Here is an 11,366-nt window from a genome sequence, read left to right as displayed (position 1 = left end):
GGTTGCTATCGTGTGTGCCTCACGCTTATCTAGTTTGATAGCAAACCAAACCCTAGCTTTTGTTTTCCCCTTCTAAGTCAGCCACTCAAATCAGCAGCCCCACCTTTATTGTGTTGAACCCACAAGAATCACTCCTCACCTAACCATTTTCCCCTTTTGATTTTGTTAAAACTCTGAGCCACAAAACCATCTGTTGTGCTATTTTTATACAAATTGTTCACCCAAACAGTGACCCAAGCTAAACCCCTTTTCTACAAAATAAAAAGAATACCCCAACTAATTTGTGAGCTGGAGGCAGTTACGATTTGTTAGGGTGGTGTGAGTGTGGAATTTGGCTGTGCATCGCAAGAGAGAATCAAGTGTACATGTGATTACTTGCATGTGGGAATAAAATGGAAGAGTCCAAGGTCCATGCATGTGAGAAAGGAGATATAAAAAGGAAGGAGAAAAGCTTGTAAGACTCTCTTACTCTCACCTTCTTCTGTATTTTTCTTCTTTTTCGTTTCTGTTTTTATTTTGCTTTGCGTTTCTGGTATTGTAATAGTTTTTTATTTTGTTTTGTTTTGTAAAATGTAAGCAGCGTGTCAAGGCTATTTTTGGTGGATAGTACTTGACTCGTGGTTTTAGCTTTCTGTTTATTTTATTTTCTCTGTATCTCTTTCATTACTGTTGTTAAGCTCAATCCTTATGGATTTGAGCTAAATTTTCTAAAGGTTGAGTGACTGAGACCCAATCACAGTGACTGATGTTGATTTCTTTTCTGGAATGAATGTTTAATTTCTTTAGTTCAACTCTGATTTACCTGTTCAAATTTTATTTCATTTCGGCCATATGAAATAGGTTTGTTTAGGGGAAATTTATTGGAAAATAAATTTCTCTGGAAAATGAGTTGAGCTCAAGGACTCAAATAAGGGATTATTTGAGGGAGTAATTCAGAGATGATTTTCACTCCTCCATGTGGCCAAAAGGACTAGAGCTTCAAGCTCTTAGTCTCACCTGCTTAGGGATAAATTGTGTGGGAACAAAAAGGAAAATGATTTTTAAGAGATTAAAAATCCACAGTAGTCTGCCAACCGAAAAACAATTATGAAAGAATTTTGTTAAGCAATTAGACACTAAGGGATGTGGGTAGAGGTGTTAACGAGCCGAGCCGAGCCGAGCTTTGGTCTTAACGGGCCGAGCCTGTGTTCAAATGTGTCAGACTGGCCTTAGCCTGTTACCTGTTACGAATATAATATCAGCCTGTGGCCTGACTCATTTACAAAAAATAAAAGCCTGGTTTAGCCTGTTAGTCTGTTTTAAAAAAATAAGACAACAAAAATTTACCCAAACTAAATCTACAATCAACAATCAACAATCAACAACACTAGTAATTTCATAAATATTCATAAATTTAACGTATATCCAAACAACATAATATAAAATAAAATCATTCAAAAAGTCTGTTTAATTAATAAAATGGGATGAAATGAATTGAGAAGAGAGAGTGCTATCACAAGTAGTATAAAAAATATTAAAAAAATATAAAAAATATATTAGGCAAGCCTGAGAGGCTCTAAGACCGAGCTTTTGAATTGGAGCTTGAGACTTTTTTATTAAACGAGCTTTTATACAAGTCCAAGCCTGGGTCCAACAATCAATTTTAGAGATGTAAGCTCAGGCCTTCACGAGCCGAGCCAAAGGCCCCTGGCTCGTTTAGCACCCCTAGCTGTGGGGAAGGAATCAGAACTCAACCCAGCTTTAATTAGATTTATTAATACTTTGTTAAATTTGTTTGTTTTTGATTCAGTAAATATTTTTAGTAATCCTTGCAAAAACATAATCAATTCAAAAAGTCCAAAAATAATTTTCTCAATTTTTTTATTTCTTTCATTTTATGCATTAAGAAATTATTTTCAAATTTAAATCAGAAAACCCAAATAAACTTTTATTCTTTTGTATGCTTATTTTATTTTTAGTTTATCAAACATAATCATAGTTTTTTTTTAGTTAGAAATTCAATTTTAAGCAATTGCAATTTTTAGTCAAGTCAAAAACGCCAGAGATCCTTGTGGGAACGATAACTGGGACTCAAAGGCCCTATATTACTTGTGGCTGCGTATACTTGAGCATATCTTGCATACTCTTTAACAAGGCCAACAATGCACTTACAATTGGCCCATTACATATGTCTCAACCATTGATTCAGAAAATCCGGAGTCAATTAGAATTATGGCCCAACAAATATGGCCTAATTGTTAAAGAAACAGTAATTTAAAATATACCAAATTACAATCAAATTCAAGTCCAAATAAAGTCGCAAATATGATTGCGATTTGTTTGGTCAAAAAAAGAAAAGCAACACATTTGACATGATTTGAGATTTAAGATGTGGGATGTATTTTGAATGATGGAATATAATTATTTATTTATTTTTGGAAAGTTAGTTATCGTTATATTTATAGTTGTCAATAGCAGTTAGCGGCCGGTAGCGGCCGACACCAAAAATGGTATAGCGGTGTAGCAGGTAGCGGTATTGCCGCTACGGTGAAGTATTAACAGAACAGTCTTAACTAATATAAATGCTCAACTATCAGTCCACCCATGCTCTAGTTATATATGTCATGCATATTGTTTTGTGTACTTATTGTATATTATATTGTGTGGCTGTTTGTATGTAGGCCTAACCATGGCATACGCATAGCACAAGCTGCACAACAATATATTACAAGCTGGAAAAAAAAGGAAGGAAGGGACTTGCAATAGCAAATTTGAACGTAAAAGGGAATAAGTAAAAATAAAAGAAAGAATAAGTAAAAAAGTTTACCCAGAAAAATAATACAAGAAAGAAAGTTTACCAAAAAAAAAAAAAAATACAAGCAAGAATAAGTAAAAATAAAACCAGAAGTGTTATAAAAAAAAAATAAAATAAAACCAGAAGTACCCAAAAAAAAATAAGCAAAAAAGAATAAGTAAAAATAAAACCAGAAGTACCCAAAAAAAATAAGCAAAAAAGAATAAGTAAAAAAGAAAAAGAAAGAAGAAGTCTCCATCAAAGAAGAAGAATGGGTAGTGAAGAGTGGAAGGAGGAAGAAACAAAGAAGCCTCAAAATGTTGAGAACTTACCGGAAAATAGAAGCTCTCTTGCCGGAGAAGAGAGGAAGAAGGAAGAAACGAAAAAAAAAAACACCTTGGCTGTCTACTCCATCTCCATCGTTCTCCTTTGGTGCCACACTGCCACGTTTTCTTTCTTCTTTCCCGCGTGTAATGTGGTGGTAATGGGTCCTTTATTTGTGACTTAATAATAAACTTTTTCTCTTGACAAAAATACCCCCAATGCAAAGGAAAACGACGCCGTTTTGTTTGAAGTTTCAAATTAAAAAAAAAAGGTCTTCTCTTTCCCTTTTTCTCGTAGCGTCCTGTAGCGTCTTCTTCTCTGGCCTGTGAGAACTGCTACGCTATGCCGCCACCTCCGCTACCGGCCAGCGTCGCGTCGCAGGTTGTGGCGGCCGGCCGCCGCTACCCGCTACTGTATTGACAACTATGGTTATATTTATGTTAAAATTTTTCCTTATTTTTAGGATTTTATATTTTTGAATTTTGGATCAATTTGTAATTAGTGGTGCTTATGACCCTTATTATAGGAGTTAAATTTTTTTATTTTGATAATTATAATTGAAAATGAGATAATTATATAAGGAAGATTATACTTACAACTTTTTTTTTTTTTTACAATCTCTTACAATCATATCTTAACATCGTTGATTTTCGCCAATCAACGATTATCATTTATTGTGAATTAATAATTAATTAATGAGTTTAATTTGCGAAAATCATAACCATTGATTGACGAAAATCAACGATGTTAAAAAAAATTATAAATATAACCTTCCTCTCACTCTATTGTGAAATGTTAATTTTCTATTTAATCAGTCTTCTATACACTTTCAGCATCAAGAATCGTAGATATAAAAAAGAACATATTTTCAATTAGGATGGTACTCTAAAATATACGGCAAACAAGTACGGAGGAATAGATACCACCGCCTTCCTAATGTTTTATAAGTGGCTTCGCATTCGACGCTTATCCACGTCAAGGTTGTCCTTCCATTAACAACAATGAACTTTGCCTACTTTGGTAGAAAGCTTGAGCATCTTCATACTTTTTTCCTCAATCACTACAACTTCCGTGGATTCTTGTCTCGTCTTCACTCCTTCCATTTCAACTCCTTCTTCATTCAACTTTTTTATTTCGTTATCCTTTCTCTCTTTGGTTACCTTGGTCTCAAGTTCTTTAAGCCTAGAACTCCTGTTAGGCTCAATGACTTGGATCTCCTTTACACCTCTGTTTCTGCTTCCACAGTTTCTAGCATGGCAGCCTTAGAAATGGAGGTGTTCTCCAATTCTCAACTCATTCTCTTGACCCTTCTTATGTTATTTGGTGGTGAAGTTTTTACTTCCATGCTCGAACTTGTATTTCATAAGTTCGATTTCACCGAAAATCAGAGTGTCAAAAACAGAGTGTCAATTAATAATGCAAATCAAATTGAGCTTGGTTTAGTTCCTATTCGTCAGTCAGAAAATCACAAACGGAGTGATAGTAATAATAATGTTCCAAATGGCACAGTTGCATCCTTCAACGATACAAATAGGCTTCTTAGGTATAACTCTCGTAGGTATCTAAAATATGTAGTTTTAGTTTACCTTATGGTGGTTCATTTTCTTGGTTCGAGTTTGGTCTCTTTGTACCTAAGCTTTATACCGAGCGCGAGAATGGTACTGAAAAACAAAGGCATCAAAATACCAACATTTTCTTTCTTTACCGTAGTTTCCACTTTTGCCAATTGCGGTTTTATCCCTACCAATGAGAACATGATAGTTTTCAAGAAGAATTCAGGCCTCCTACTACTTATTCTCCCACATATCTTTCTTGGTAACACCCTCTACCCTCCATGTTTGATGCTTGTGATAAAGGTTCTGAAAAAAGTTACAAGAAGAGAGGAATTCTCGTACATGCTGAAGAATTCCAAAGAGATAGGTTATGACCATTTGCTCTCAGCTTTTCATTGTTGGCATCTGGTTGCTACTGTCTTGGGGTTCAATCTGATACAATTTGTAACGTTCTGCTCTATGGAGTGGAACTCCAAAAATATGGAGGGTCTTGATCTCTATCAGAAACTGGTTGCATCTTTGTTTCAAGTTACAAACGTGAGACATGCTGGTGAATCTGTTTTCGATCTCTCCACCATGTCTTCAGCCATATTGGTGCTCTTCGTAGTCATGATGTAAGTTACTCTCTTTGCTACATTATATAGTCGTGTTGCATCAGCCCCATTCCATTCCATCTCTTTTGGCTGTTGTGTGACCAGTGAGAGACAGACATGCATCATATACATAATCAATCAACCAATTATAGTTTGCTATGGAGTGGAGTATAGTTTGATTATATAGTGTATGGAAAACCCAACCCCATTTATTAATGGAAAACTTTACTTTTACTTCCTTTTGTTTATGGGAAATATGTTTATCATGTCGCAAGAATTCCTTCGATCGTTTTTTAACCATGTATTGCCGGAAGTACATATTTAAAAGAAAACTAACAACAATTTTTTAATTATGTACTCCCGGGAGTACATAGTTACAAAAAATAACTTTAATATTATAACTATGTACTCCTGGAAATATATAATTAAAAAAATGATTATAGAAATTCCTGTAACATGAGAAAAAAGAGACCCTTTCTTTATATCTTAAATGTTTTAAGCTTATCACTTACATAGATATTTGTGATTCTGAATGAATTGTTTCGTGTTAAAATTTCATATGAGAGGGTAAATGAATATTTAATATGAGAGAGTTTGAGTACATCTCAATCCTGGTTATAGATCAATTATCACAATTTGTCCCTTTAATTTGTAACCATTAATATGTGAATGAATGGTTGAAATCTTCCATATAATATAAGGGTTAAGTGTGTGTCCTTTAAAAGGATATAAGTTGTGTTATTTTAATTTTGTACACTATCTATTACGGGTAGTACATAGTTATAAGATGAAAAATTGTTTTTTTTTTCTCATTCCACATTAGCTGAAGTGACTGAGAAAAGTGAATTTTTTTTTTCTCATATTATAACCATGTACTACAGAAAATTAAAAGGACACAATTTATGTCTTAAAAAGGACAAACCTTTTTCCCTTGATATAATCATATAAAAATATGTCATCACACTAATAAGGGCATCCATTCCCCCTTTAGGACACGTACAACCACGGTCTATTTCTTAAATACCAAAAATACCTCTATATTTGATGAGATATTCAAGTGTATTGAAGTATCACATTAGTTGGTAATTAGCAAAGTGAAATCTATAAATGTGAGAAGACTTATAAATTCAACGTCTTAAAGATTTTGAATTTTCACTTCTACGATTGATGTAGCTTAATTCATTGGAGATAGTCCTCCACCGTGAGCTCCCTTGACCTATCTGACTTCGTGTTGTGCTTGGGCTAACTAAATATTTGATTAAAGACAAGATATGAACCCAATATCTTAATCTTTAATCTTTTGGATAGAGACATAGTAGTAGATTCACTTATTTACCCCATTGGTGATAGTTCGCCGTTATGAGCTCCTCTTGGCTCACTTGAGAATAACATGGTACATTTTCCACCTCTCCACTTCCTTTTCACCTTCCCAACTTTTCGTTTTAACAAAAGCCACAAGCTAACTGTCCGTTTGAATTTAGTATTCACCAAAAAAAAAAAAAAAAAAACACAAACTAACCGACGTCTCATCCTCCTTTCTCTGACCCTCCATCTTTTCTGTCTTTTCTCTCCTTGTTATGTTCGTCCTAGGACCAAATTTTCAGTACAACATGAGTAGCCAAGTGGTAGGTACATCCGTATTACTGAAAATATTTTCTCATCCCATAGAGTTTGAGCAAATTCAGAAAGAAAATATATAAGAAATAAAATCATTTCAAGCAAATCGGTGATGACGGTTACTTTTTAATATGATAGTTATTTCTGATCCTTACCTTAGGCCAGTGAATTACAAAGTAGGAAATATTCCCTTTTCTTCTTCTTTTTTTGGGTATCAATACTACTTGTTTTTATCTTGAACTATATAAATGAATAACATAATAGACATTCTATATACCATCTTTCTCCTATGGGTAAGCGAATATTTGAATGCTTAATTCTTTATTTCTTTGGATCAAACCCGAGACTTCTCCAGATAATTGTGCTCCACTACCTTCTATGACTTCCTTTCCCGCCCCATGCAATATATATATATTCTGTTCTAATTGACAGTACTATATATAGTGTTAGGTTATTAAACGAATATTCGAATGCTAAGAAACTTAAAATAGCGAGTTGTCACGAATAGGTTAGTGTTTGCATAAATTCGGTCCTCCCACTAACTTGGAACCGGAATATATCTATAGATTTGACATATCAGAAAAGGATTCTTTGATATGATTGACCTTATATACAAAACATGCTTAAAAACGAGGCTACAGAAGCAATATGAATTTTATAAATTATCTTGAACTTCTTTCTTTTTATGAAAAAAAAAGAAAAGAATGTTTGATCATGCTGCTTTATGAGATCCAACACTATCATGATAACAATTTGTCATTCAAGAATCAAGCAAATTAAACCATCTAGAAATGAACATGGCACCTGTTAACTAAATAAAATATAGATTCAAAATAATAATACCGGGAATTTTTTTATTTTTAATATTTTATTTTTCTTTCTCTATCAGGTACCTCCCACCATACACTACTCTTTTACCTATAACCGACCACGAAAATGAAGCCAAGAGAGACAAAAAAAGCCTGACGGATTGTCTTGTATTCTCTCAACTCTCATGTTTGGTTATATTCATTATTATGATATGCATCACTGAGAACAAAAGCATAAGAGACGATCCACTCAATTTTAATGTGCTCAACATCACCGTAGAAGTGATCAGGCACGTAACTCTCTTTTCTCTATTTCTCTATATTTGTATTATAATTTTTTTGTTTTTTATTTTGTTGAAAATGATTATTCTTTTACAATTTTTTTTTGCTTTTTACAATTTTCTTTACAAAAGGGTTGCTCCCCGGCACTAACATGTATTAGGTTACGATATGCAGGGGATAAGGGATTGGATCAATTATATCCCCTGCGTTAAGAATTAAAACATTATAACTTTTAACCCCCAACGTAGCTCAGTTGGCAGCTGAGCTCCCAAGGGTTTGCTTGGTGCAGGGATCAAACCCTGCCTCAACCAGTTTCTTGGAAAATTTTTGGGGGCCAGAGAATAAGCTAAAAAATCTTCGGTTGGGGGATTAGTCTCGTCCTTTCTCCGGTTGCGAAGCTTAGTGCACCCACTGTTACAATGAGGGGCTAGCCCAAACGGGACGTACCCCGAGGGCATGGTGCCCGGAGAAGGTTGAATGGGTATACCTCCTGGCAATGTACCAAAAAAAAAAAAAAACATTATAACTTTTACATCAAAGCATCAAGAGTGCATTTCTTTCAGCTAAAAAAAAAAACTGCTTTTATGATATAACATTTTCTAGAGTTTTTTTTTTTTTTTTTTTGAATCTGTACTTTTTTTAAATTTTTTCTAATTATTATTAATTTTTTAAATATTTGTATGGGAAAAATTATATTTACAAATTTTTTGTTTATAAATTCTTACAAACTATATTATGTCTGACCGGTAATACTTCAATCAAGAGTGTATGACCGGTCACTATATTACCGGTCAGATAACTTGTAAAAATAGTATAGATTCTTCCCCTATTTGTATAATTAGAAAGCACTTGAACAAACAAACAAACAGGCATGATTAACTTAAATGCTAACTATTAAACTTTTTGATACATTATGTAGTGCGTATGGGAATGTTGGGTTAACAACGGGATGCAGTTGTGCAAGGCAATTGAAACCCAATGGCAAGTGTAAAGATGCATGGGTTGGATTTTCGGGCAGGTGGAGTATCAAGGGCAAGTTCATCCTTATTTTGGCCATGTTGTTTGGGAGGCTAAAGAAATTCAACATGAAAGGTGGCAAAGCCTGGCACCTATACTAGCATATATACCAAACACTGTTAACGAGCTAGCACCCTGCACCAACATGAATACTACACATCAAAGTGTGTTCTCTTGTAGCTGCATGTATATGTTTTATGGGTATAATAAACTAGTTTTAGAACTTTCAGACTTAATAATTTGTGGAAGATATTGATGGAGAGATCACAAACATCTACGTACTTTCCAAACTTGAGGTGGAGAATCAACCTTCGCAAGTTAGTGGGAAATTTTAGCACCCCTTAATTTCCTTTTATAGTCAGTAAGTTGTTATAAGTGTGTTAGTATATATGGCTAATTAAGCTCAATGGTAGTATAGCCTCCTACCATATTGACTTGTATTAGTCAAGTTAATGAATCAAATCAGGTATCGTTTTTCATCCAATTCCCTCTCTTAATAATAGGTGATAAGTTTCAACTTTAAATTTCCTCTTATCACTTGTGGAGTTGTGGTTGGTCTTTGTAAAAAACTTTGGGATACACCACCCCAAAAGCTAGCTCAAAGGGTGGAAGTGCCCAAGGTCTTATAAATGTTACATTAGTTGTCCATACAACCAATGTAGGACTATATATCTCAACAGTCTTAATTAACAATGTTTGGGTTTGCAGGTATCACTTTTGCCCCCCCACTATGCAATCATAAAAATTCCATCGAGCTTCAATATATATTATCGATTATATAAGCCAAAATATTTGAAAAAAACTGAGTTCAATAAAACCAAAAGCTTGGGATGTTTCCCATGACAAGAGCTACCTAAGTATACAATACATGAGACTAAAGATGTTAGCCAAGAGTTGTTAGTCTAGTTCGACCCAACAAGATTCATTTGATCATATTTAAACTGAGTTCAGGGTCTTCGTATCAACCCAAAAATGTTTCACGGAGTACGAATGAGATATTTGTTGTATGGGTAAATTAACAAAGTGGTCAATGCGTGATTTCCAATGGGCTTATTTTGACATTGTTTTTCTTGCAACCTCCACCTTTTTTTTTTATATTTTTTATATATAGTATTATTTTCAGAATTTTTTTCACTTCCTTGAATTTGTTTTTCGAAAAGTATTTGGAAGTATTATATAACATGCCTTGAATATCTGTTATTATCATTAGTTATTTATATTATTTCATTATTTTTCCACGGTTACTATTATTATCATTACTGGAAAGGGTGAGGAAGCCTGGACTATTCCCACGCATGTAATTTTGGTGCTTCCTTTTGAACTGTGATTCACTTTCAAATATGTTTTTTTTTTTTATGGTATTTTTAATAATTTTGGTGCCTGGACTATTCTTGCATTTTAACTTGCAGCAGCACTTTTTTTGATGAAGGTTGAGTGCTATAACGCTTTCTGGGATTTTTCAAACCAATAATAAATCAGATTCAATTCTGTTCCTGGATATCAAACCCAATTCATTTCAAATAAAATCTTTCCTTCACTTCAAATTATTCCTAATTCTATAGCATCCAATTAATAAGAGCAATGCATCATCTTAGTTTTCCAATAAGATTCAATTAATGACAATTTCAAGATAATATCCATCACCTTCGAATACAAGAGAATTGTTAATTGAACATCAAGAAATTAAACGAGCTTAACAAGTAATTCTAACTAATGGGTGTTTACCAATTATTTACCAATTCATCCAAATTTCCGAAAAAGACTTAGAAATTCATGATGGCATAAGCTTCAAAAGATAAACTCAAAAACTAAAAATACATTGACGTTGCATAATACCAAGTTCGAATGTAGAAGAGTTAAAAAGTACATACCATAAATTCGAATACAAGTGTTCAGAATTATAAAAGCTTAACAGAAATACAGATTTTTAAAGTTTCTTAGATTCCTCCAAGAACTCTTTATCTACGTGTTGCTTACAAAAAAACTCAGAAAACTTAAACTAAACTAAAAGTGCCTCCAACTAAACTCAAAGTCCTAATTAAAAGCTAAACTGCCCAAGCTCCATATTGATACTGTCATCAGATCATCTACATCCAACGCTTCAGAATTCACTTTATCCAGCAATATGTCTACATGGCCTTTTTTCCTGTGATGACATGACAAAAAGTGTAAAAAAAATCACAAAATTGCCATTCACTAATCAAGACACCATAGTGGGTAATTTCTCATATTCTTGGGCCTGTTCACCTGCAATTTAACTCATAGTATACTAAAATTGCAATGTCATGTAAGAATCACATCTAATATTGTACTAAAAAAAAAAAATCACATCTAATATGAAATTACAATAATAATTTTACATTTCTCTAACTGTTACAAATCAATAGAGTTGCCTCTA

General features: G+C 33.6%; 1 protein-coding gene across 1 annotated transcript; it reads left to right on the top strand.

Moving 5' to 3' along the window:
• The first annotated feature begins 4,098 nt into the window (after positions 1 to 4,098).
• On the top strand, positions 4,099 to 9,509 carry LOC133305831 (sodium transporter HKT1-like). The gene is made up of 3 exons (XM_061506072.1): positions 4,099 to 5,264; positions 7,750 to 7,959; positions 8,871 to 9,509. The coding sequence occupies exons 1-3, from the start codon at positions 4,099 to 4,101 to the stop codon at positions 9,067 to 9,069; spliced, it is 1,575 nt and encodes a 524-aa protein (XP_061362056.1). The 3' UTR covers positions 9,070 to 9,509.
• Positions 9,510 to 11,366: the final 1,857 nt, after the last annotated feature.

Source organism: Gastrolobium bilobum, unplaced genomic scaffold, assembly GCF_033153095.1.
Source record: "Gastrolobium bilobum isolate Gb01-03AN ecotype WA unplaced genomic scaffold, APGP_CSIRO_Gbil_v1 utg5396, whole genome shotgun sequence".
Lineage (NCBI taxonomy): Eukaryota > Viridiplantae > Streptophyta > Magnoliopsida > Fabales > Fabaceae > Gastrolobium > Gastrolobium bilobum.
This window is presented reverse-complemented; position numbering and strand designations above follow the sequence as displayed.